This window comes from Pyxicephalus adspersus, chromosome 1 (genome assembly GCF_032062135.1).
Source record: "Pyxicephalus adspersus chromosome 1, UCB_Pads_2.0, whole genome shotgun sequence".
NCBI lineage: Eukaryota > Metazoa > Chordata > Amphibia > Anura > Pyxicephalidae > Pyxicephalus > Pyxicephalus adspersus.
Window position 1 is genome coordinate 151,069,575 of NC_092858.1, and position 22,618 is coordinate 151,092,192.

Consider the following 22,618-nt stretch of genomic DNA (forward strand, 5'->3'; position numbering starts at 1 on the left):
TTTCCTTCCGTGAAACCGGTCCCTGGGGCCAAAAAGGTTGGGGACCGCTGGACTAAGGGATGTTGAAGTACGGAGAGCAACTAGTAGGGCATGGCAGTCATTTTAATTTCTTTTAACATTTAGTTTTCAGTAATAGGAACAGTACTGCGGGGTGCTCCTTAAACAAGTTGCATCTCTACTAACTTTATACTTTCCCACTTTATGTCTACATTTAGTTGCATGGGAGAGTATGGCAAGCAACCGTTTCCTTCAGAATAGCGGGTAACACTTTTCAGGCCCACAAAAGTGAGGGCTTCCCTGAATCTATTTAGAGTCTAGGCCATTTTATTTCTCTTAATTTCCCTGTTTCTAAGTCTTTAAAAGAAAGAAATATAGGGTAAAAATTTGTAACTACCCCTTTTAACTACCTTGTATAAAGAATTATAACAATTATAAAGTATAAGGCAACATGCTATATACCTTTTAAGCAACCCTAAGAAAGTAGTGTAATACTAAATGATAAAAGTAATAAAAGGTCACCTGATCCTAATGAGTACATCATGAGTGTTAAGGTCGTTGGATTGTGATATTGTTATATTGTAGCTATAAAGTCATGGAATTAAAAAAGATTAGCTATCCAATATCTATAATGACCAAACTGTGTGCAATGGGGTGGGTTATGTGGGACCTGGTACACGTGAACTAATTTTTCTATTTGATTCAATGATCTGTTAAAAGGGTCTGAATAGAATATGCACCTGACATATCATATTCAAATTATAATCAGATGTGAATAGTTTGACATGTTGGCAAATATCAATAATTTTTGGACCAAGAAAAACAATTGGCATAAAAAAAATCACATACATGTGATCTGGGGGTGTTGTGGTTGAGCACAATGTTGGCATCATATCTACTTTTGTGTTTTACACCTTAGGACTCCATGTAGAAAAGAAAAAACACAATTTTATTTAAATCAATCATATGGTCTCTTCTTATCCAGTCTCCAAACACCACTTTCCCCAGGCCAATGACCAATACCAGTTGTGGGTCCCAGTCAACAACCAGCAAGGGGACAGAGAATAAAACTATTTTTCAGAGATCATATATTTCCCCCAGAAAAGTGTAGAATATGTACCTAGCAAACTCAAAATTGTTTCAAATGTCATGCCTCTCAAGCTGAAATATATATAAAAACTTTTGGAATTCTCAAATATATGGAGATTTTCCACCTTGTCATGCAAAACACTGATACTTACTTATTAAATTACAATATGTGTTCTCCAGAATGGACAATCTGGAGACTGATAGGCCAGTGTGGGGAATTATTCCAAGGGAATCAAAATTTATCTTTTAATGTCTCTGTAGTTAGGAGAAAAATAAAACTTCAATGCTGGATAGCCTCCATCCCACCTTCTTTATGTCTCTTTTTGAAAAGGCTACAACACATATTTACTATGGAATGGGTTTATGCTTCCATGTAAAAGTTTTATTGATATTTTGAATTTACCCCCTTAACTGCAACTTTACCAATATTTTTAATATACAACATGGTACATGAGGAGGTTGCTGGATGGCCATTACACTATTAGCTAGGCACACCTTGCTGTTGGCCGGTGTCCCCTCTTACTGTAATCATTGGAGTCATTTGTATCTCAGGTATGGTAAAAATTACCTCTCTGGGTCAGACAGCCATTGCACCCTAACTCATGTGCTCCCCTCAGCCTCAGATCTCTATAAAATTTTTGATAATAGCGCAGTAATAGGTTAAAAGTTGTATCTTAAGTAAATATGTGAAATCACTTTTTTGATAATATATCTAGGCTGTTCCACTAAAGAGATCAATAGAGTAGAAAATAGCCTTCAAAATTATGTAATAAATAAAAAACAAATTTCATCCCAAACTTATTAAACGCAATGGCAGTGTAAAAAAAATACACCAAACTCAGGCTTGGTACTAAACAACACAATGAATCACAATTGCAATGTCTATAGACCTTTATAAATGTACTATTTATTTATGAACCAGCAATCATTCATAAAAGGGACAGTCTCATCATCTGATCCATATATTTATCAATAGGCAATCTAAAAAGGATAAAAATACGTTTCTTTCAATTTTCCAACGTTACAGTTGTAAACCAATGTGCACTGCCCCCAGCATTGATTAAAGAATGCATTTTTAAGTCACACCAATAGTTTAAGTTTTCCGGAACTTTTTATGCAGCCCCAGGTTTCTAGATTTTGAATGAAAGGTTTAGTGTAGAGTTTTTTTAATGTGAACTTTATGTATTGTGAACTTAGGTAACATTGGGTTATGAAATATTGGGCATAGTAATGTAAATGTGCAAATCTGTTTTTTGATTTTGGATAAAGTGGTAAGGAACTAGAATCATACCAGGTATTTTTTGCTGTCTTCATGTTAGGAAAATATACAGTCACCAGACTGAATGTTAGAAGTTAAAATGTTCAGTTTTTGCCAAGGCAAGAGTAGCTTGGTGGCTTTTGCATATGAAGTTAAGTTAAATCTTGGCTTTTATTATTTTGGGTTATTCAACATCAAATGCTTTCTCAAACTCTGTCTCTGTCCATCTAGAAAACCCCAACATTGTACATCCTGTTGTGTTTGTCATGATATAAAATGACCAGGATGGCCATGGTCATCTGACCCAAGAACTGTTATTGAAGGTTACTATGATAAATATTAAAATGTTTAGATTGTTGACTTTTCCAGCATCTACCAAAATCTGAAAAATCATTTTTCAGTAGAAAAACCCAATAAAATATTAAGTTAGGTTTCATGGATGGGCTTATGTGTATGAGAATACCTGTAGCAAGCTTTTATTTATACATTAATTATAGAGTAAGCATGGTGGCTCAGTGGTTAGCACTCTGGCCTTTGCAGCGCTGGGTCTTGGCCATCATAATATCTGCATGGAGTTTGCAGGTTCTCCCTGTGTTTTTTCAGGCACTCTGGTTTCCTCCCATATTCCAAAAAAACATGCAGTTAGGTTAGTTAGCTTCCTCACAAAATTGGCCTTAGATTGTATTTATCTTTAAGGAACCATTAAAGACATGACTATGGACCTTTTTGGTCCGGACCATAATACCTAGGCCATTATTAATTTGACAAAATTATAAATAAAAACCTATACCTATTGGTAGGCATTAGCAAAAATTGAGGGAACGCTATGATTCAAAATATAATACTTTAATTACGCAAAAATGTATATGTTTACTCTACATACAAAAAATATTATTTTATAGTGTTTTGCTTCATTGTTAAATATTTTTACTACAAGCTGGAGTTAGTCCTGTTGTAATCATAAATTCCTTTTCAATTACTTATTACATTGTAACTACTGAAGACTAGAACTATAACATGCAATGATTAATACATAACAGATTAGGTTATCTAGGATTTGTGTCTTTTTTTACTGGCCAAAAACTTTTTTTCTCATTTTTTTTTTTACCAAGAATACATCTTTGAGAATGAATTCAGTAAATGTTTGATCATTACTAAATTTACCAGTTTACCAAGGTAAATGTTCTATTATATGGCACCTCTGCAAAGAAAGGGGGGCAGCTGCTTATAGTAAGTCTGGGCTTTCGGTATGTTGCTGTGCTTAATTACGATTTGCACCTAATTAAGATGTCATACACAGAGCTATTCACTTACAAAATCCAGCTGCCAATGCAGACCGAAAGCCTCCAATGCCTCCATATTCAGTATCACATTTCCAAAGGGGTCACACTACAAAAGAGATTTTAATATGTCAAAAAAATTAGTTTCCAACTGCTACTGTATATACACTGTGAAGTAATGATGCATGCCAGTGACTCACATACATCAGCAATCATTGCAATTCTCTAACACGTTTCGTCCTACCTGGGGGCTCATTCATTGCCATCCAAATTAAGCATATGAGTGAATGTTCATAAAAGTGACGAGTCTGGCATCTGATTGGCTGTTTATTTCAAAACCTTCAGCTTTGTGAATTGTGAATTGTAATTAATTAGTAAGTTAATAGGAGCACCCTAAAAACAATGTAAAATTTTTGTTTTGCTGTTCATTTGTTGTGCAAAAAAGTTCAGCTTTACTGCTGCATTTGCTGGCTTTAACTTTAGGAGGGCTTAGAATCTGACAATTGAGATTTAAAATGAAAAAAGACTTCTTGGCAATTTGGGACAGAAATAGAAAAATAGGGCTAGAAGTTATTTTCCTGTCCTTGTCAAATAATTATTTACTGCACTGGTCTCTATTATATAGGTATTATATATTATTATTATTATTATTATTATTATTATTATTAATAATATGATTAAATAATATTATATTATATATTATATAGTCATATTTACTACGCTGACATCTCTCCTGCTGCCTGTCCTTGAGTTATATCATTGAAAGTATTGTTCCGCCCTGGATAAAATACACATATGATTTGGACAGTGGGTTGGTAGCTTTGTAGTGCCAGTCTTTTAAGAGTTTTCCAGTTTAGTATTTCCATTTCAGCCATATTGTTTGTCTGTGTCATCTGCCTTCTTACCGGACAATGAGAAGGAGCTGTAGGCTGTTGGTGGCCCCTGTATTGTGTTCCAACTTTTCAGTCACCACCCCAAAACAGCCAGGTGGTTACTGAAATGTGTAGGGTGGTGCACCCAAATACAAAGGGCTAGGGACAACAGTGTAGTGGTAGTAGGAGACCTAGATGTAGACCTAGGACTAGATGTTCATGAGTTTACAAGTACAAATAGAAGAAGTGTGTAGCAGTACAATTTACTAACAAGCCTGTCTTTAAAAAGAACTTAACCTATTCTCCTATATTTTTTCAATCTTTCAATATTTTTTCAAAATTTTTGCATAATAATGTCAGGAACAAAAGAAAAAAACTGATAGAAAGAGGTACAGAGGAGGTAATAACAAACACTTTAAATCCAGTTACATTGTGAAAGTACCACATAGTATTTCCATATATATCAGATGAAGTTCAACATTAGGAAAACTTAATATATCAGAAATCTGAACCATATACTGTATGAATCAAGTCAGGGTGGTACTAAGCATCACTGTTACCTTAGCAAAAGGGGGTATATTAGGCAAGAGGGCTTCAGGCACACTTATACGTGTGTAAAAAAAGAAAAAACCTTTCAACCAGTAGGCTGACAATGCAGAAAAACAGGTAAGTAGGATGGTGGGGTAAAAAAGAAAAGAAAGAGGGGAAGAATACAGAAAAGAGCAAAACCAAATCTGGGCTGGAAGGGGCAGTGGGAAGGGACCCAACTGCAACACAAGGGATTTACCACCATGTCCTTGCCCCTTCAACTCTACAGACAATTCCAGAAGCTCTTATATATCATCCAGGCCATCCAATTACAGAGATCAGTCATTATTGTTACGTTCCTCAGCATCCAACTCTTTTATGTATTGAATTTATTCCAGAAAGGGGAGCCTTTGAGAGAGCCAATAGCTTAGGATCACCGCCACGGCAGCAGCCAGGAAGTATCTAAGAATGCCTCTCTTAACCATTACAGTGGAGCCCGGGACCATAGAAAGGACTGTGATTGCTGGAGTATTGGATATGGTGATTGCTGGAGTATTGGATTGTTGTAGACTCCTAGTACAAATTCATTTTTAGGCACTTCCACTATATATGTAATATAGTGACTCGATTTGAAATTCCTTTGCCTCTTTTTTATTTTATGTGTGAGCTAGATCCCAATGTGCACATATATACTAGTAATATGTATAAATTTGTTCAGTTGCTCTTGTTCTTTATCTAATACATGTAACATATGAGATTTCAGGTGCATAGCCTTAGATTTGATCATAATAAATAAATACACCATGGGCATAGGAAATATAATTTATGTTTACTGTTGGGGCTACAGTTCAGTTTTATACATCTACTGCTGCTGTACTGCTGAAATGACTGAAAATAATTATATTTCTTTATTGTAGAATGAAGAAGGTGCAAAGTGGTCAGCATATTATAACAATGCCAGTGAGTTCTCTTTAAGATACTCAAAAGACCAAATAACAGACGATATGGTGAAATTACAGCTCATCTATCTTGGAGAAAAAGGAGCATCGGTTCTACCAAGTGAAAGCTACAGAAGAGTAAGAATGACGAAAAGAATGTGTGGACTTGTCACATAAACACCTGAGTTCAATGTCACAGATATTAACCAATTTAAAGTATATTTTCAGATTATTTCAGGTCTGTATTTATATATATATATATATATATATATAGTGGTACCTTAATCTGTTACAGATCCTTGGACTTATACCAAACACATTTTTCCCATAAGAAATAAAAGGAAAATAATTAATCCGTTCCCATGAAAAAAAATCCTATTGTTATTGGCATATTATACATTGATGGGGTTGTATAAAATAATTTAAACACCACTTAATATTAAAATACCTAAATACAAAAGCAATTAAAGCAACTAGATGAAATAAATGAAAATCTAACCTCACTTTACCTTGCTGAGTATAGTCAAGTACCTACTAGGATGGTGCTGAGAAGGGAGGAGATGTTCTGTAATTCACAGAGCGTTATAGCGCGGGTTGGTAGCAACTGGCGTACTGATACTTGTGGGCAGTCGTGGCTTTGTCTCGAGAGACGTAAATAAGGGTAGCTGGCTGTGTTAAGACTCATTTTGACCCACAAGTTCTAACACAAAGGTTGTATACCAAGCAAAATGTTTTGTGTCCAAACAGGACTTATACCAAGTTGGACTTATTCCAAAGCGGATTTATACCAAGGTACCACTATATATATTTATATTTGTATATCTGTGTATCATACACTACATGAGGTGCAGTTTACAAAGTGAATGACCTAATTTCCTCTCCCTTTGGAAAGATTTCCACTATTCTCTTATTTAGTTTCCCGTTATACACAATAAACACATAGGGGAATATTTATAAATCAGTGAATCTGGAAATAACAAAACATATATTACAGCTAAACCTTCCAGGTGCATATATTTTAAATGAAAATGATTGGTTCACCACGAGTCAATACTTATTATCACACATATAGTATGTGTGATAATAATATATGTATATTTGCATATATATGTAAATTATGTTTTACATTTTATTTTTTTGCAGCTGAATCAAATCCTAAATGAAATGAGCACAATCTACAGTACAGAAACTGTATGTAGCCCAAATGGAACAATATGCATGCCTTTTGAACCAGGTATTGTTTGTGACAATCTGATTTCCCCCATTGAATCCTTAGTAATATTGTTTTTTTAGTGTGCACAGCCATACAGCCATTTTTTAAGTTAATATTTTTGCAAGCATAGTCTACCATCGTTTTGTTAATGTAATAAAAATATAGAGATTTGTGGATTGGCTACAAACAAGTACAGTTTTTTTATTTTATTAGGAAAATATAGGTATTAACCTTTTCTTTTCTTTTCTTTTCTTTATTTAATAGGGATACGCTCATCCTTGTATTAAATAACAGAAGCAAAAGGCTAATATCTTAAGTTACCCTCATAAAATAAAAGACTATAGACGGTGGAAAAACATTTCAGAATATGGAAAATGGTCAGAATGACGTATATGATATAGTCTGATATAGTCTGAATGATAATGGTCTGAATGATGTGCTATATATATTTTATTTATGTACTGATAACAAAAGGGTTCTATCTATAAAACAGGGAATCAGACATTCCCTCAACCATTTCATCATGGGAATTTTCCAGATCCATGTATTTCAACTAGGAAATGTCATATTCAATGTTTTATAAATTGAGGCCAAAGTTTAAAAATCATAATAACGTGTGCGTTTAATGAAAAGAAGTTAAATAACGTGGAAAGTGCAGAATATTGAGTCGTCCATGTGCTGCTAATCACTGTCCAATCAATATGTTATGCTGCGCTATTCAATAATTGTCTTATTGTCTGGGATATTTGTGTGCCATCTGGCAGGGATTGCTGGATTGCAACACTGGAAAAACGAAATAGTAACTAATGTTGAGCTGTTCACATATACATTATGTACTTTAGCTTGGAATTAAATTACTTGCGGAGTTTAAATTTCACTACCTAATTTTTTTCTACTGCTTGTACACAAAGTCCAGTACTACCACCTGGCTCTAATATTTTGTATGGCCAAATTAATATTAAATTATTATTATCCTTTGAGAGTATTTTTTCATGAATTCCAAATAAAAGCAAAGTTCTGTAATAAAATAATCCAGCCTAATAGTTGTAAAACCTAAATGTGAATGACACTAATATATTCTTGTATATTAAGGACTGGACAGTATCATGTTGGACAGCACTGATTACCATGAGAGGCTCTGGGTTTGGGAAGGATGGAGAGTAAACGCTGGCAAGAGAATGAGAACACTCTATGAGGAATATGTTGACTTGGAAAATCAGGCTGCTCAATTAAATGGTGAGAAATAGTACAAGTTGTGTAACTCAAACTTTTTAAAAGATTGATTGGAAAGTGTTGGAGAATTGATTGGAAGCAAAACATAAATTTACTCAGTTTGTATTGATGGTTATTGTTAGTAGGACAAAAAGTTTGTGAATCCGAAATATTTGCCACCAAAATATAATTCAAAGAGGAGATCTTCCAATTCGAGAATCCTGGAACAATCCCTGGACTTTGGCTTTATTTACTGTGCCTTTCATACAAAAAGTGTATAACGGTCCCCCCCTAACAGGGCTTAGACAGAAAAAATGATGTGCTTTCCCTCTTTTATGCTCTGTCCAAAACATTTTGGCTAGAACATACAAATACTTTATAAAGCTAAACCGTAAAACTAAACTTTTGCATAGATTTTCAATTTACTTTCCTTCTTTGGAGTTGTTAATAGATATTTATTAGTCTGGCAGGCTAAAAAAGAGTTACTCAGCTTGTTCCCACTGGCATGTTGCATTAACACAATATGCAGCAATGCACACTTTTGGCACCCCAATACTGCACTGCAACACGTGACAATGGACTTCTGTGTGCAACACTTTTATCCTGTTTCCCTGAATATAAAACCTACCCCGAAAATAAGCCAAAGTATGATTCTTCCATATTTTTGAGGATGCTTGAAATATAATCCCTACCCCAAAAAGCACAATGGTTCTAAAGGAAATAAAGTCACCTGAAATTCAACATGGTTTGGAGAGGTCTGATGATGTTCCAGAATGTGATGACATGACTGTGTTTGAATAATTGTTGATTATTTGTTCATGAATAAATGTCGATTGTTGTTCATGAAAAAAATAAGATATCCCCTGAAAATAAGCCTTAGAGCATTTTTTGGAGCAAAAATGAATATAAGACACTGTCTTATTTTTGGGGAAACAGGGTTAAAACACAGTATGTACTACATTTCTGTGCAATGTAGTGCATTGGGAAGCCAATTTATTGTATGGATTTGCACATGACAATGTGGTTGTGTTCCTATAAACACAGCAGAAAGCCATAGTGGGAATGGTCCACAAGCTTAAGTCAAGAAGCCTTATTGTCAGCACCCAAGATGTTGGTTTGTGATTGCTTGGGCAAGAATATAGCTCATATAGAGCTGTTTCCTGACTTTGTTTGGTGATTTCTATAATCCCCTCTGTTGGATTATTAAATGACCACAACAAAAAAACAGATTTTCTTTTTTAAAGGGGGAGAACATATTGGAATACATCCGGCTTGTCATTCCTACCCTCTTTAAAAAAATTAAAAACTGCTGTTGTTAAATTGTTATACAGTTTTATGGTGCTCATTCAGTGCTATTTCATTCTTAGGCCCCTTTCACACTTGCAAACCATGCTGTAAACTGCACCTAGGCACATTGCAAACTGCTGCTATGGGCCCAGGAGTGGAAAGCACATTTGCATTGCCCATGCATTTGAAGTGCTTTGCCCATTGGTGAAAAAGCCAAGCTAGAAGTGAGATGTACCACCCAGGAATCAGGCCACAATCCCAACACATTCCCAACACAACCATACATATACAATGATTCCTAACCAACAGACAAAAGAATGGGAATGCAGTTGAGCATGCAATACAACTCAACATCAAGTCTGAAATGTGCCCTGATATCACCCAAAGCAATCATGAACAGTAATTTGGGGTGACAATGATTGGGCATTTATACATGGCTTATGTCACTCTGGATACAAAAAGTATAATGAACTAAATGAGTTACATACTTTTAGAAATTTGTAGTGCAAAGCAACTCAGTTCATGTTTATTCTATTTGTTTCAGGATATCAGGATTATGGAGATTACTGGAGAGGAAACTATGAAACTCTGGCCACAGATAGATATAAATACAGCCGAGACGACCTCATGAGAGATGTGAATTCAACTTTCGAACAGGTAATTGTGCAGATAATGGCTAGGTCCAACAATAGCGACTAACACAGGACAGACCAGTTCAGCCAGAAATATGGGGTTGGAAGTATTGGCATGAGATCAGCTGTCATCTCATTTAATGTCTGTGGGTAGGTTAAGTCATAAATGGTTTTCCCTAATAAAAATTATATTTCAGAAGAATAAAAAATGAAAGGTAGACATTAGAGGACCATCTACCAGCACCATCCAGTTTTACCACTGTCTAAAGAATGCCTAATGACCTCTATGCAGCTGATTTTACCTCCTTACAAAATGAACAACTATGACCCTTATGCCTAGTTTTTAAATTACCATTGCAATGTGAAAATGTTTGAATAAACCTGCCAGTAAACTCAATTAGTAACAATTATGCTAAGGTCCAACAAATTTGCCTAAATTTTGCAGACATTTTATCAATTTTGCAATAATTACAACATATTTACCAGAATTGTTTAGACAAGCTGGCTGTATGACGCTTGAGCGTCATCAGGATTTTCCTTTCCTCAGCCAATCAGAGAGCACTAGAGGTTTTGATTGGGGAGACTTGTCCCCATTTAACCTCTAGTGCCCGGGATCACACACTGATCACATATGAATGCAGCCACAGCTGCATTGATCAGCACAGCAAGCAGGACTTCTTTTTTTTTAGAAATATTTTTTTATTATGGAAATTTAATCTTGATTGACGAATTTACACCGGCTGTTCTTGCTTACAATGTCAGTAAGCGGGAATGGTCGAATTCGCCACGAGATCGAGTTTAAAAATCTCGCTCGCTCATCCCTATTCTTTTGTGACTTTGTTGATTTCTTATTATAATTCTTTTGTCTCTTTGTACTTTTATATTAATATAAAGAAATATACACTCTGCAGATTCAATCAGTCCATAAAATATAAATTATTTGAAATCATGATTTTCAGTGACAAAGATAAGCAAACAACGCACAGCAATTTTAGGGTAAGATATTAAGGGTAGATATAGTAGAAGGTTTTTTATGATGAGGTCTTATCATTGGTAGCTGGAAAATCTCTTATAACAGCAGCTCTGTTTTGTTCATTATTGATTTTCTCTAGCAAATGTCGTAGATATTATAACCAATTGTTCCATTTCATGCGGTTTCAGATCCTGCCACTGTACAAGGAGCTCCATGCTTATGTGAGAGGCAAGCTGCAACAAAAATATGGAGCTCAGTACATCAAGTCCACAGGAGGGCTGCCTGCACATTTACTAGGTACATAGCTCTTCTTTATGTTATTAATGTAAGATTTATATTGACAATGGAAAGTTCTGGAACAAAAACATCAAAATCACACTTACATAATATTGTGTTGTCATAGGTGACATGTGGGGCAGATTTTGGACAAACCTGTACCCTCTAACAGTCCCCTATCCAGAGAGAGAAAGCATTGATGTGTCTCCAGAAATGAACGCCCAGGTAACTATATTATATGTGTGATGGAAGCTTTGGAAAATGTAATTAGTTGTATGAATTTCATAATGTATTATCAGAATGAACTGTGAGGTTGAATCTCCCCAAAAAAGGACATGGACAAAAAAAACAAAAATTGAGAGGTTCTATTTCTTACCCACTTAATCAAAAACTAGATTGAAAAGTTTTGACTACATAAACTATATTATTATAGATGCCTGATTTCTATGTACAGTATGTAAAAGAAGGGTAAACCTGCAAAACACTGTGTAAAAGCAAATGATATCCGCTGCTTAGGTGGAGAAGCCTCTCACTATACATGGGATAGACCAGCTGAAGATTTTGTAGAGCACCCGGAACAGTCTTCCAGAATCAGATATAAGTAAAGAGGGGTCTCTTCATGCCAATGAGGTCATTAGTTCAAACTCCCTCTTGACCTCTACATTTTGGGTTCAAAATTTCCCCATAGGAAAAACAACAGTCAAGCTCCACCACTGCCCTGAAATTCCTGAAACTCTCAGGGAGAGGCATCTAATTCCCAGGAAGTGCAGTACAAAGATTATACTACTAGTCAAACAATGATCTCACTTCTTTTTTTAGGATGCTACTCACCTAAAATTCTTCTAACTCTTTCAGGTCCCCCATAACATACATTTTCCCTAGTCAGCCTTCTACCATTGTCACTTTCTGCCCAAAAGCTACACCACCATGTAAAAAAGGAACAAAACTATTTTAAAGATTAGTTTAGTTAGATTTTTATCCTTTTTATACTTATTTCTATGTCCCTATTGGGGAGATATGTCCTCACTTCCTGTTGGAAGAGGATGAGATGGAAAACCTGCCCAATGAGGATAAAGGCAAAAGGATTATACATTCTGACAATGGTTTCTTTCCTTCTCCATACCTTTCAGAGAGGTAACCACTAACTTATTTCTTGTACAGGTGTCACAGGGCCAGGACTTAAGGGAAATAGTCCAGAAAGAATCATAGATGGAAAAAAGTATTAGGAAAGTTTATTTATTGTAATGATAGGGAGGGCAATATAGGAGAATTGGTAATGTTGAGTCCGGAAATACTGTAACTTGACATACACTGGAAGGCTAAGAAATGTACATACTAAAAAATGATTTTCTGGGCTGAATTACTTTATATTTATCAAAACGAACAGTGCATGGTAACACTAACCATTTTCTTATATTCTAGGGATGGACAGTGGAAAGAATGTTTAAGGAAGCTGAGAATTTTTTCAAATCGGTTAACCTCTTTGCTCTGAATAGCAATTTCTGGAATAATTCTATGCTTGTGGAGCCTACTGATGGAAGAAAAGCTGTGTGCCACCCCACAGCCTGGGATCTGGGAATGAATGATTTTAGGTACAGTAAACAAAAGGTACTTAAGCTGAAGATTAGGCCATGTTCATGACAGTAGGTGACCTGATGCAGATTTGAGGTACCACAGTTTAACAAAGTCATCCTTGATTCTGATAAGTCTTTATTGTAGTCACTGCAGGGAGCTTACAAAATGTGTGTGGCACAATTGGTAAGTAAGCTGTGCATATATGCCAATTTATGGCAAAAGCTCACCCACCCCAAAGAAAGTTTAGTTGTGCCTTATGGCGGTTTATTTCCCCGTGGGATAAATTCACTCCCATTATTTGTCCAAATCACCATTGTTACTAGGACAGAAGGCAGTTACTGAGGTATCAGAGCAACAGATGAGGAACAACCCTGCTGTTATTCAAATAAAAAAAAAGTTTCTGTAGCCCAGAGTGCAATGATTTCTTCCTCTTCCCTTTGGATTTGGAGAGGAGCTCTAACAACCAATCACATGCTTGCTCTAATTTTGTGGCCTGCTGACATCTAATAATGGAAAAAGATGAAATAGAAGATTTTTTGTTACATGTAACATAAAACACACATCGGTGCAAGCTTAAAAAAAGATGTTACAAAATATATTCACTATACTGCAATGGAGTCCCCTTCGATGCAATAATCTCCATTTCATGGTATGGTTTACATGTTCAGCATACAATGACACAAAGTTTCCACTTCTTGATTCAGATTTGAGGTACCACATTTAAAATATGATGGATATTGGAAAGGCAGGTGGATTGTGACTCCCCCTATTTAATAAAGTCATCATTGGCTCTGATATGTCTTTAATGTTGCAGAGATGGTCAAAAACAACATTTCTCTGCACAGGGTGCGAACCTTTTTGACAATTACCATGTGACTTTGAATTTGAAATTACTCCCCTCTTTGCAAACCTATTGGACCCCAAGCAAAAAAAATGAAAGAATGAATAGTTAAGGTTATGGTTTATCTACAAAGGGTGCAATTCTGTCTGTGTCCTTAGAGTTATAACACCAATTGCGATTTGTGCTTAAAATGCATGTAAAGGTTTACCATACAGTAGGAAAGATTTAAATCTCCTAATAAAGAGGAACTAAAAGCAAAAAGAAAATTAAAAAGTAACTGGAAACAAAGGTCCCTCTTCTCCAGTTAGGATATGCTTAAAATATAGATAAAATCTAATTTATTCAGATTAGATCAGCTGTTTGTACAATGGAGTCCCATCCAGTGTATTAATCACCATATCACACTTTAATAGTGTGATCAGCATGTGATGACACAAAACAGCAAAAGTGTAGTTTGGAGGGGTGAGGATGGATCACATTATGGCTGTTTTATATAGCATTGCATGGAATAAGTGTGATTTTGTATATGTTGGCATAATATATACTAATATACTAATATGATACTAATATTATATATACTTATATATACTAATATACTAATATATTTTTTACTGTATGCGTTTGGTAAGTAAAAACCTATTTTTATTTGCCAAAAAGCCCCTTCTTCTGCCTCTATCCTCTACATCGGGGGTGTCAAACTCAAAGACACAGAGGGCCAAAATTAAAAACTTTTAGGTCGCAGGCCAACCTTGAAATTTATTGAAAAAATTGAGGAATTTTTTCCTTCTCATTAGATATAAATCCTTTTCATATGGAAACAAAAAGGTGTTGCTTCACATTCAACCTGAAACAAGCTTACAATAAAGAAAGAAATAAAATTCCGGGCATTCTTTGCATCTATAAAACAGTCCTATGCGGGGGCCACACATTAGGCAGAGAGTCCACTGGTCTATAGAGGCAAGTGATGCCGGGAATTGTAGTAGCGGCGCTATTTCAATGCAGCGGTGGGCAAGCTGCAGTTTATATTTAGGATTCCTTTGGGGACCAAAAAAAGGACGTTAAAGGGCCAGATTTGGCCCCAGGGCAGAGTTTGACACCCCTTCTCTATATGTTGTAAAGTTCTAACCTATTTTTCTCTTTTAGGATAAAGATGTGTACTAAGATAAATATGGAAGACTTCCTCACTGTACACCATGAACTTGGGCATATCCAATATGACATGGCTTATCACCCTCTTCCTATGTTGCTGAGAGATGGTGCCAATGAAGGATTCCATGAAGCAGTGGGCGAGATCATGTCTCTATCTGCAGCTACACCTAAACACTTGAAATCACTTCAACTATTGCCACCAACATTCGATGAAAATGATAAAGGTAGACTTCAAGTAAAGTTTGTTATTTTTTCTGCAGGTCCTGATTTAAAAAATTCTAACCTCTACTAGAAAAAAAATCTGATTTGTTGCTATGAGCTGTAAACGCTGTTTCCTTTGCCCCATTAATCAATGAGTCTAAATTTATAATTAAAGTTTCTCTATGAAAGCAATTTAAAGAGGAAGTAAATGTGGCTCTTGTTTAAAAAAAGCTGAAGTTACTCAGTTCTCCAAGAGAACCTATTGATAATAACCCAATCTCTGCAGTATACATTCTTATCCAAGATTTATATGACCCCAACATATTAGGCAGTGCTGTACAAAGTCCAAAGTCATGTCACTAGGTGTCCCTCAAAGGAGCTCACAATCTACCATAATATCTAATGTCTATACCTATATGTCATTGCCACAGTCTAAGGTCAGTTTGGGGGGAAGTCAATTAACCTAACTGCATGTTTTTTGAATGGAGGAGTATACCCATTGAGTTCAAGATTATAAATAGTGTTTCTGACTATGGGACCCAGCACTTCAAAGGCCAGAGTGCTAACCACTGAACCACCATACTGTCCATGGAATTGGAGGTTACTCAGGTTCACAAAAAGATATTCATATTTAGCACCTTGTAGGCCAATGAGCTGGACATCAGCAGGAATCATCCCCATTCTGCGGCTGTAGAGATGTAAGAATGCTACAGGGGGGAACTGATATCACTGATAAAATTGTAATTTTATTAAGAATTTTCCTAGAGGTACCAAATTGACTTTGATGTCCCTGGAACCAGCTGTGGGATATCACTTCAGTCATATGTGTGATTAAGAATACTTTCCATCTCAAAAAGGCATGATTTCTCTCTAAACTGCAACAATCAACACTTAAAATAACACATAAAATATTAAGAAAAAACAGCATCCATTTTAATATGTACATAGTCTGTTTACAAAATGTGTGTCTGGTGTATGAAGATACAAAACTGGCTAAAAACCACATCCGTTGGTTTCCATGGGGTTGATATATCTAATAGTATACAATATTTTATATATAGTTTAATATGTGTACATCTACAGTATCTTGACCAGGGTAGCTCGGACCTTCTAGCCCATCCTTTATAAACACCATTGTCATAACTACCGCCTACTTCCAAGCACCTGGTCATGTGACCCTGCGCCTAATTCTTATGGCTACGTGCCTCTCTTTATGTGTGCAGAACTTTGCATGCTCTTTGTGAATTAGACATGGAAACTGTAATCAGTTCTTTTTTTCTCTCTCTGCTCCCTGGGGATCTTTAAAGGTTTTTAATGTTGTTCAGGTAGATCCCCACCTTTCCACTGTTGCCTGTCCCTGTTTTATAACCTGATGTACGTTTGATTAGCACCTTGTACTGGAGAAACATTTCCATGTGTTTTTCAACACTTATGCTGGCCAGCATTCCTGTAAAAAGAACAGAATGTCATCTAGTGGGAGACATACAATACTGCAACAGACATTACTAAAAGAGGAGTCTTACATATAAAGAGCTCTATCTATAAAACCCATAATGTAATAGTACATAAATATGTGCCGATTCCTTCAATCACATATTAGGCAAACAAATATCCGGGTCTAGAAGATGCCCAAGAGGGATTTTAGTGGCATGACCTAAATATTTTTATGTTATTTTACAAAATTGTGCAAAACATATTACAAACGAGATTAAAAGACCTATAAAGCTCTTCCAAAAGAAAGCCAAACTAATTTTTAGGTTGACGGTAGAGACCACAGATGTGGAATAACAGATTTGTAAAGGGGTTGTAATAGCAGTGATTTTTGTTCTTTGGCTGTTTGGGCATGTTGCAAGTCTCTAACAACAAGCTGTAGCATGAATGTAGTGCCTGACCATCTACTCTGGTATTTCTTTAGGCTCTGACCATCCCCTGTAATTTACATGCAGTTTACATGCAGTGTCCCCGGTAGCCTATTTGCAGTCTGTGACACTTTTTCTAGTGCTACATTTATGAACTTTATGGGCAGCCCTTTGGTGATCTCTTGAGCTGCACTCGAGGTCCCTTTTTGTTGACCACCACTGGTCTAGGGTGAAAGACCATCACTGGTCTATGGCAAAATGTGAAATACTCTTATGTAGTTGAGTCCTCATTTTTTTTCCGGTTAGCTGTGGAACCTGTACCACATAAATATGTCAGTGAATAAAAGGAAAAATTGGTATCTTTGCTGAACAATGGTGTCTTATTATCAAATTTAGTGATAGTCTATAAGTGGTGTAAATACAGATTCATGTACAGGCCAAAATTTAAGTAAACGTTACACTAATGACTCAAATCAATATTTATTCATTCATTTATTTAATGTATAATACATAACAATATAATGTACAGCCATTGCACATAGTAATACAGATTAGCTATGGTTAAATAACGCATGTAAGTAGTCCAAGATGTAATTTTATGATGAACCGTAGCTACTACATATATATATATATATATATATATATATATATATATATACACAAATATATATTTTATCTTTTAAGTGTTAAATAAAACACATTTCTTTACTAATATGACTTCCAGAAACCGAAATAAACTTCCTGCTCAGGCAAGCCCTCACCATTGTCGGTACATTACCTTTCACCTACATGTTGGAGGTGTGGAGATGGCAAGTGTTCACTGGAGGAATCCCAAAGAGCATGTGGATGAAGCGTTGGTGGGAGATGAAGTAAGTGTTTTTTTAATGTCAGATATAAATGAAGACAACAAGGTCTCAAAACTGATTTTTTATTCTAACAGTTTTAGCATTATTAGGCTGTGTTTATTAGTAAAGTTGCAAGACATTTGTAATGCCCCTATAAGTAGGGGGGGGGGGGGGGGAAACCACGGAAATGTACACCTTAATGTACAATATGTACAAAATGTACTCTAAGATGTACAATTTAGGGGAGCTGTTGCCAACCAGTGGTCCAGGAGAAAATTTTGTCTGCGGCTCTGGCCAGTGCGCGCCCCCAGCGGGGTCCTTCTCCTGACCCCGCTGGGGGGGGGCTCACTGGCCAGAGCTGCGGACCATGTGCCCCATATGGACACAACCCTCCCACTCTCCCATCGCAGGCTCAGACCTCAGACAGGAGATTGGGCGAGTTCTGGCATCATGACGTCACTCTGGGGGAAGTTTCTTTCCCTATAAGTGACACACAGCTCCCCGCACATGCGCAGTCCAAAGACCGTGAATTTAGTGTTCTGTGAGGTCCAAAAGGTTGGCGACCACTGCTTTATTTATATGGTTTTTCAAATATTCACTGGTGGTGAATAAATCATAAAAAACACATACACATAAGAGATTCACCTGCATGGAATATTTGTTTCTATAAGATGTAAGACCCATTTGAACATAACAGATTATTATCTATATATGATATCCAATACAACCTTCTGTGATGATTATGATTCCTGAAGATGAGGCCTAAAAGTTTATGTGTTAGGATCGGGTTTACATCCATCAATTGTTTTTTTACTCAAAACAGGATCAAGTCAGCATGTTGTTTCCACTATTGTATTATGTTTATATGATTTGCTCTATTTTTGTTCTAGGCGAGAAATTGTTGGAGTAGTAGAGCCAGTTCCCCATGATGAGACATACTGTGATCCCGCTGCTCTCTTCCATGTGGCTAATGATTATTCATTCATCAGGTTTGTAGACTTTCAAATACACTGTACCATTCCAGTAAACCAGTTAACTTTTTGTTTCCCATAATATCCTAAATGAATAACACACAAAAGCAAGTTAGGCAGGTTTAAATGAGGAAGGTGTAAATATGAGTGGACATAGTCAAAATGTGGTTTTCTTCAGCTTTATGAACCATTTGAAGGATTTGAAGAACCCAGATTAGTAACAATTATGCCATCTCCACTAAACCCAACCCGCTGAAATTCTAGCAAATGTATCTCAATATTAAAAAGTGACACACTTCTACCACAGGCAGCATTAGCATTACTAAATTTAGGAGTGGAGAACTAAACTGCGTCTATGATTGTTTTCTGTTGTTTATAATTTCTTGCTGTATATGTCCTCTGTATTATCTTGGAAAAAAATTCAATAAAAATTATATTAAAAAAAAAAAAAAAAAAATGACACACTTCTTTGTTATAGATCAGATGCAAACGTCCTAATAAAAACTAATAGTACTCATAATACCCAGGATTGTATGTTTGCTGCAAAGTACTGCACTTTTTGCTATTTACTGGTACTGGACCACCTGGATTGTGATCAAACCAACACATTTTCTTGTGCAGATATTACACCAGAACCATTTATCAGTTCCAGTTCCAGGATGCTCTTTGTAAGGCCGCCAATCATAATGGTCCTCTTCATTCCTGTGACATTACTAACTCCACAGCAGCAGGGAATAAACTGAAGTAAGTAAAATTCAAGTAGAATATTTATATTTTCAATATATTTTAAAAGTTAAATAGGTGTAAAGGGTTTAAACCAAATCTTGTTTACTCACAGCTTTATTAACACTAACATATGTCTGCAGGTCTATGCTGGAACTGGGAAATTCAAAGCCCTGGACTGAAGCTCTGGAGAGCATAACAGGGGACATTAGGATGAATGCCACATCCTTACTGAATTACTTCCAACCTTTATATGAATGGCTACAGAAAGATAACATAGCTGCAGGGAGGAAAGCTGAATGGAATACAGAATGGGACCCATGTAAGCTAGATATTCCTTTACTATAAATCATAGCCTGCAACTTTACTCATATGTCTATTAGTTCCTGAGCTATAATAATGATACAGGTGTTTTTGAAGACTTATTCCTCTCTTAGATTAAAGGTACAACAAAACTACATTCTCTGCAGTAGTATTATGGAGCAAGTTAATCATGGGCAACTAATCCGGAGAAGCAACTGCAACCTCTCTAAAGGTCTGCAGTATTGGACAATGTAAATCTTTTGAAACATTTGTGTTCCTTGCCATATGCCGTAGTGCCTTCCTTGAACTCCTGCGTTAACAGGGGTCAGAGGAAGCGTTCACTGCACAAAAAAGCTGAAATGAGGCTGCAGTGCTAAAATTACGTTTTCTATTACAGAGATATCATACGGTCTATTTAAAAAACAATGAACCTAATATTCTCTGTTGGAGAATATTCCCAGTCTATGTGTTTTATAAAGGGCAGGATTGATTGTCCACCCGAGAATGTTTGGTAATATCAGATTTTTAAGTGATCCTCTAGACTTTTCCACTATTTTAAGTTTCACTGCTTAAAAAATGCTTCAATTATGCACATTCTCGAGGAGATGAGCTGTGATACCATTGCCTCTGTGGTGAACTTTGGAGAGGAATTCTCCAAACTACGTATAGCAGAGGTCAGCCAAAGTGTTTTTAAAAGTGTGCTTGTTCAGAATTTGTAAATGCTTTAATGTGCATAGTCGGAGCACTGGTTCACCTTTCTGCCTAATCCCAGTCAAAGCATTACAATTTTATTTTGGGTAGAGCAAGGAAGGTTGGATCCGCTAACCCCATTACAGGAGTTTTCCTTAAAGTGCATCTAAACTCACCCCTCTTTGTTCCAGTGCCAGCATCTTTACCTGGTTTTCTTCCAGATTCAGGTCTTTGGGCATCTTGATTGGCCATGCTAGAATGATGCAATTTGTGTTGGAAAATAAAAACATTTTGGTTATAAAAAGGCCTGGTAAAGTACAACTATACTGGCCATATCAGCTTGTAAGACAACAGGGTAAAATCATGCAGACTGGGTGTGCACAAGCCATAGCAGTTGTCTAACCTTTTGTGAAGTTAGGAGAATACGAATGCCACATGACACTGTAGAACTTTAGTAAAGTCCATTCATTTTGGCTCAGGCATAGATCAAAACAGCTTTAATTCAGCATAAAACAAAACAGCCTAGTTTAGCAATAACTACCATGGATAGTGTTTCAAAAGCATTGCCGCAAAAGCGGCTACACCAGGAGGGCACCTGGTACTCACAGGTAGCAAAGGGTTGCAGTGTTAGTCTTGCATGAAAACATGGAGCTGCCTGGTGCTGTTGGGGTAGGAAGGCCCACGCAGAGCCTTCCCTCCTATCCCAGGGCCCAGGCCCTGTATTAATCAAACTTTTCTGGACTCTTTCCGCAGTAGGCCACCAGTTCTCAGAAGGTCTATGACCTAAAACAGGGGGAAATATATCTGCCATCCAGGACCCACCCCTGGAGTCTTGTACACTACCTACCTATCATGATACTAAAATGTGATAGAAGTTTAGTCCAATGTGCAATCCTCTTTTGGGAATAGAAAACTATTTTTTTGTGGGGGTGTTCTCTATCTGTAAAATTATTTATAAAAAAAGTGGCAATAATACAACATAACTAAATAAATGTTCTTTCTGTTCTTTCCAGATACAGAAAATTCATTCAAAGTAAGGATTAGTCTAAAAGCTGGACTTGGAAAAGAAGCGGTAAGGATTAACCTCATCTTTTATCATCAATTAAAAAAAAAATCCTGGGAAAATCAGTTATCTCAGGAGGCCCCTTAAATCTTACTCTAGTCTGCCATAGGAAGGCCTTAAAATTCCTTTGCAAGTTTACACTTTATAAAAGATGTGTCAGATATGATACTAATTGATCTTGATTTATTATTTAAATTTTTGATTAGACTTTAATAATTTTTTTGCTGTTTATTTGATTATGTTTGGTTCAGCATGTTTATGATCTCAATTTACCCCTGAGCAAGCCGTTGGGCGGGACGTGTGGGAATACTAGACATCTCTGATTTAAGTTGTATTATAGACGAGTTGTGTAGTCCTGCCAATTGTTGAATTGTTGCTTCAGATTGGTCTAATCTATTTACAGTGTGTATGTAATACAAAATCAGCTAACCTGAAAACAACATACAAATAACATATACAATATATATATATTTAATATATACCATTGCACTTGGATTTACATCAAGTATTTTGTACTTTACAGTATACATGGGACAACAGTGAATTGAACTTGTTCAAATCAACAATTGCATATGCCATGTCCAAATATTTTAACAAGATGAAACAAGACATTTTATTTTCGTAAGTACTTAAGTATGAATATTACTGTGCTTACACCTACTTTGTGAAACACTTGGTGTGCTTGTGTAATACAAAGTGAGAGGGATTACAGCACTGGGTACAGCGGTCTTCAAGACTTTTCACTAAAGAATTATGTAAGATTACATTTCTAACCTGGTTCTCAACATAGAGCTTGCCTGGTTGTTCTGATCCTCAGTCTTTAATACCTTCTGAGTCACTGAC

The 22,618-nt window shown here is 36.2% G+C and overlaps 1 protein-coding gene across 1 annotated transcript in view; it reads left to right on the forward strand.

Moving 5' to 3' along the window:
• ACE2 (angiotensin converting enzyme 2) overlaps window positions 1–22,618 on the forward strand; it is a 34,445-nt gene that overhangs the window by 3,448 nt on the left and 8,379 nt on the right. The window contains exons 2-15 of the mRNA XM_072431314.1: window positions 5,942–6,100; window positions 7,106–7,196; window positions 8,268–8,411; window positions 10,219–10,331; window positions 11,468–11,576; window positions 11,683–11,780; window positions 12,978–13,147; window positions 15,115–15,344; window positions 17,905–18,049; window positions 18,916–19,014; window positions 19,618–19,740; window positions 19,863–20,041; window positions 21,726–21,784; window positions 22,299–22,396. Of these exons, the coding sequence (XP_072287415.1) occupies window positions 5,942–6,100; window positions 7,106–7,196; window positions 8,268–8,411; window positions 10,219–10,331; window positions 11,468–11,576; window positions 11,683–11,780; window positions 12,978–13,147; window positions 15,115–15,344; window positions 17,905–18,049; window positions 18,916–19,014; window positions 19,618–19,740; window positions 19,863–20,041; window positions 21,726–21,784; window positions 22,299–22,396 (1,817 nt within the window). The remainder of the gene's footprint in view (window positions 1–5,941; window positions 6,101–7,105; window positions 7,197–8,267; window positions 8,412–10,218; window positions 10,332–11,467; window positions 11,577–11,682; window positions 11,781–12,977; window positions 13,148–15,114; window positions 15,345–17,904; window positions 18,050–18,915; window positions 19,015–19,617; window positions 19,741–19,862; window positions 20,042–21,725; window positions 21,785–22,298; window positions 22,397–22,618) is intronic.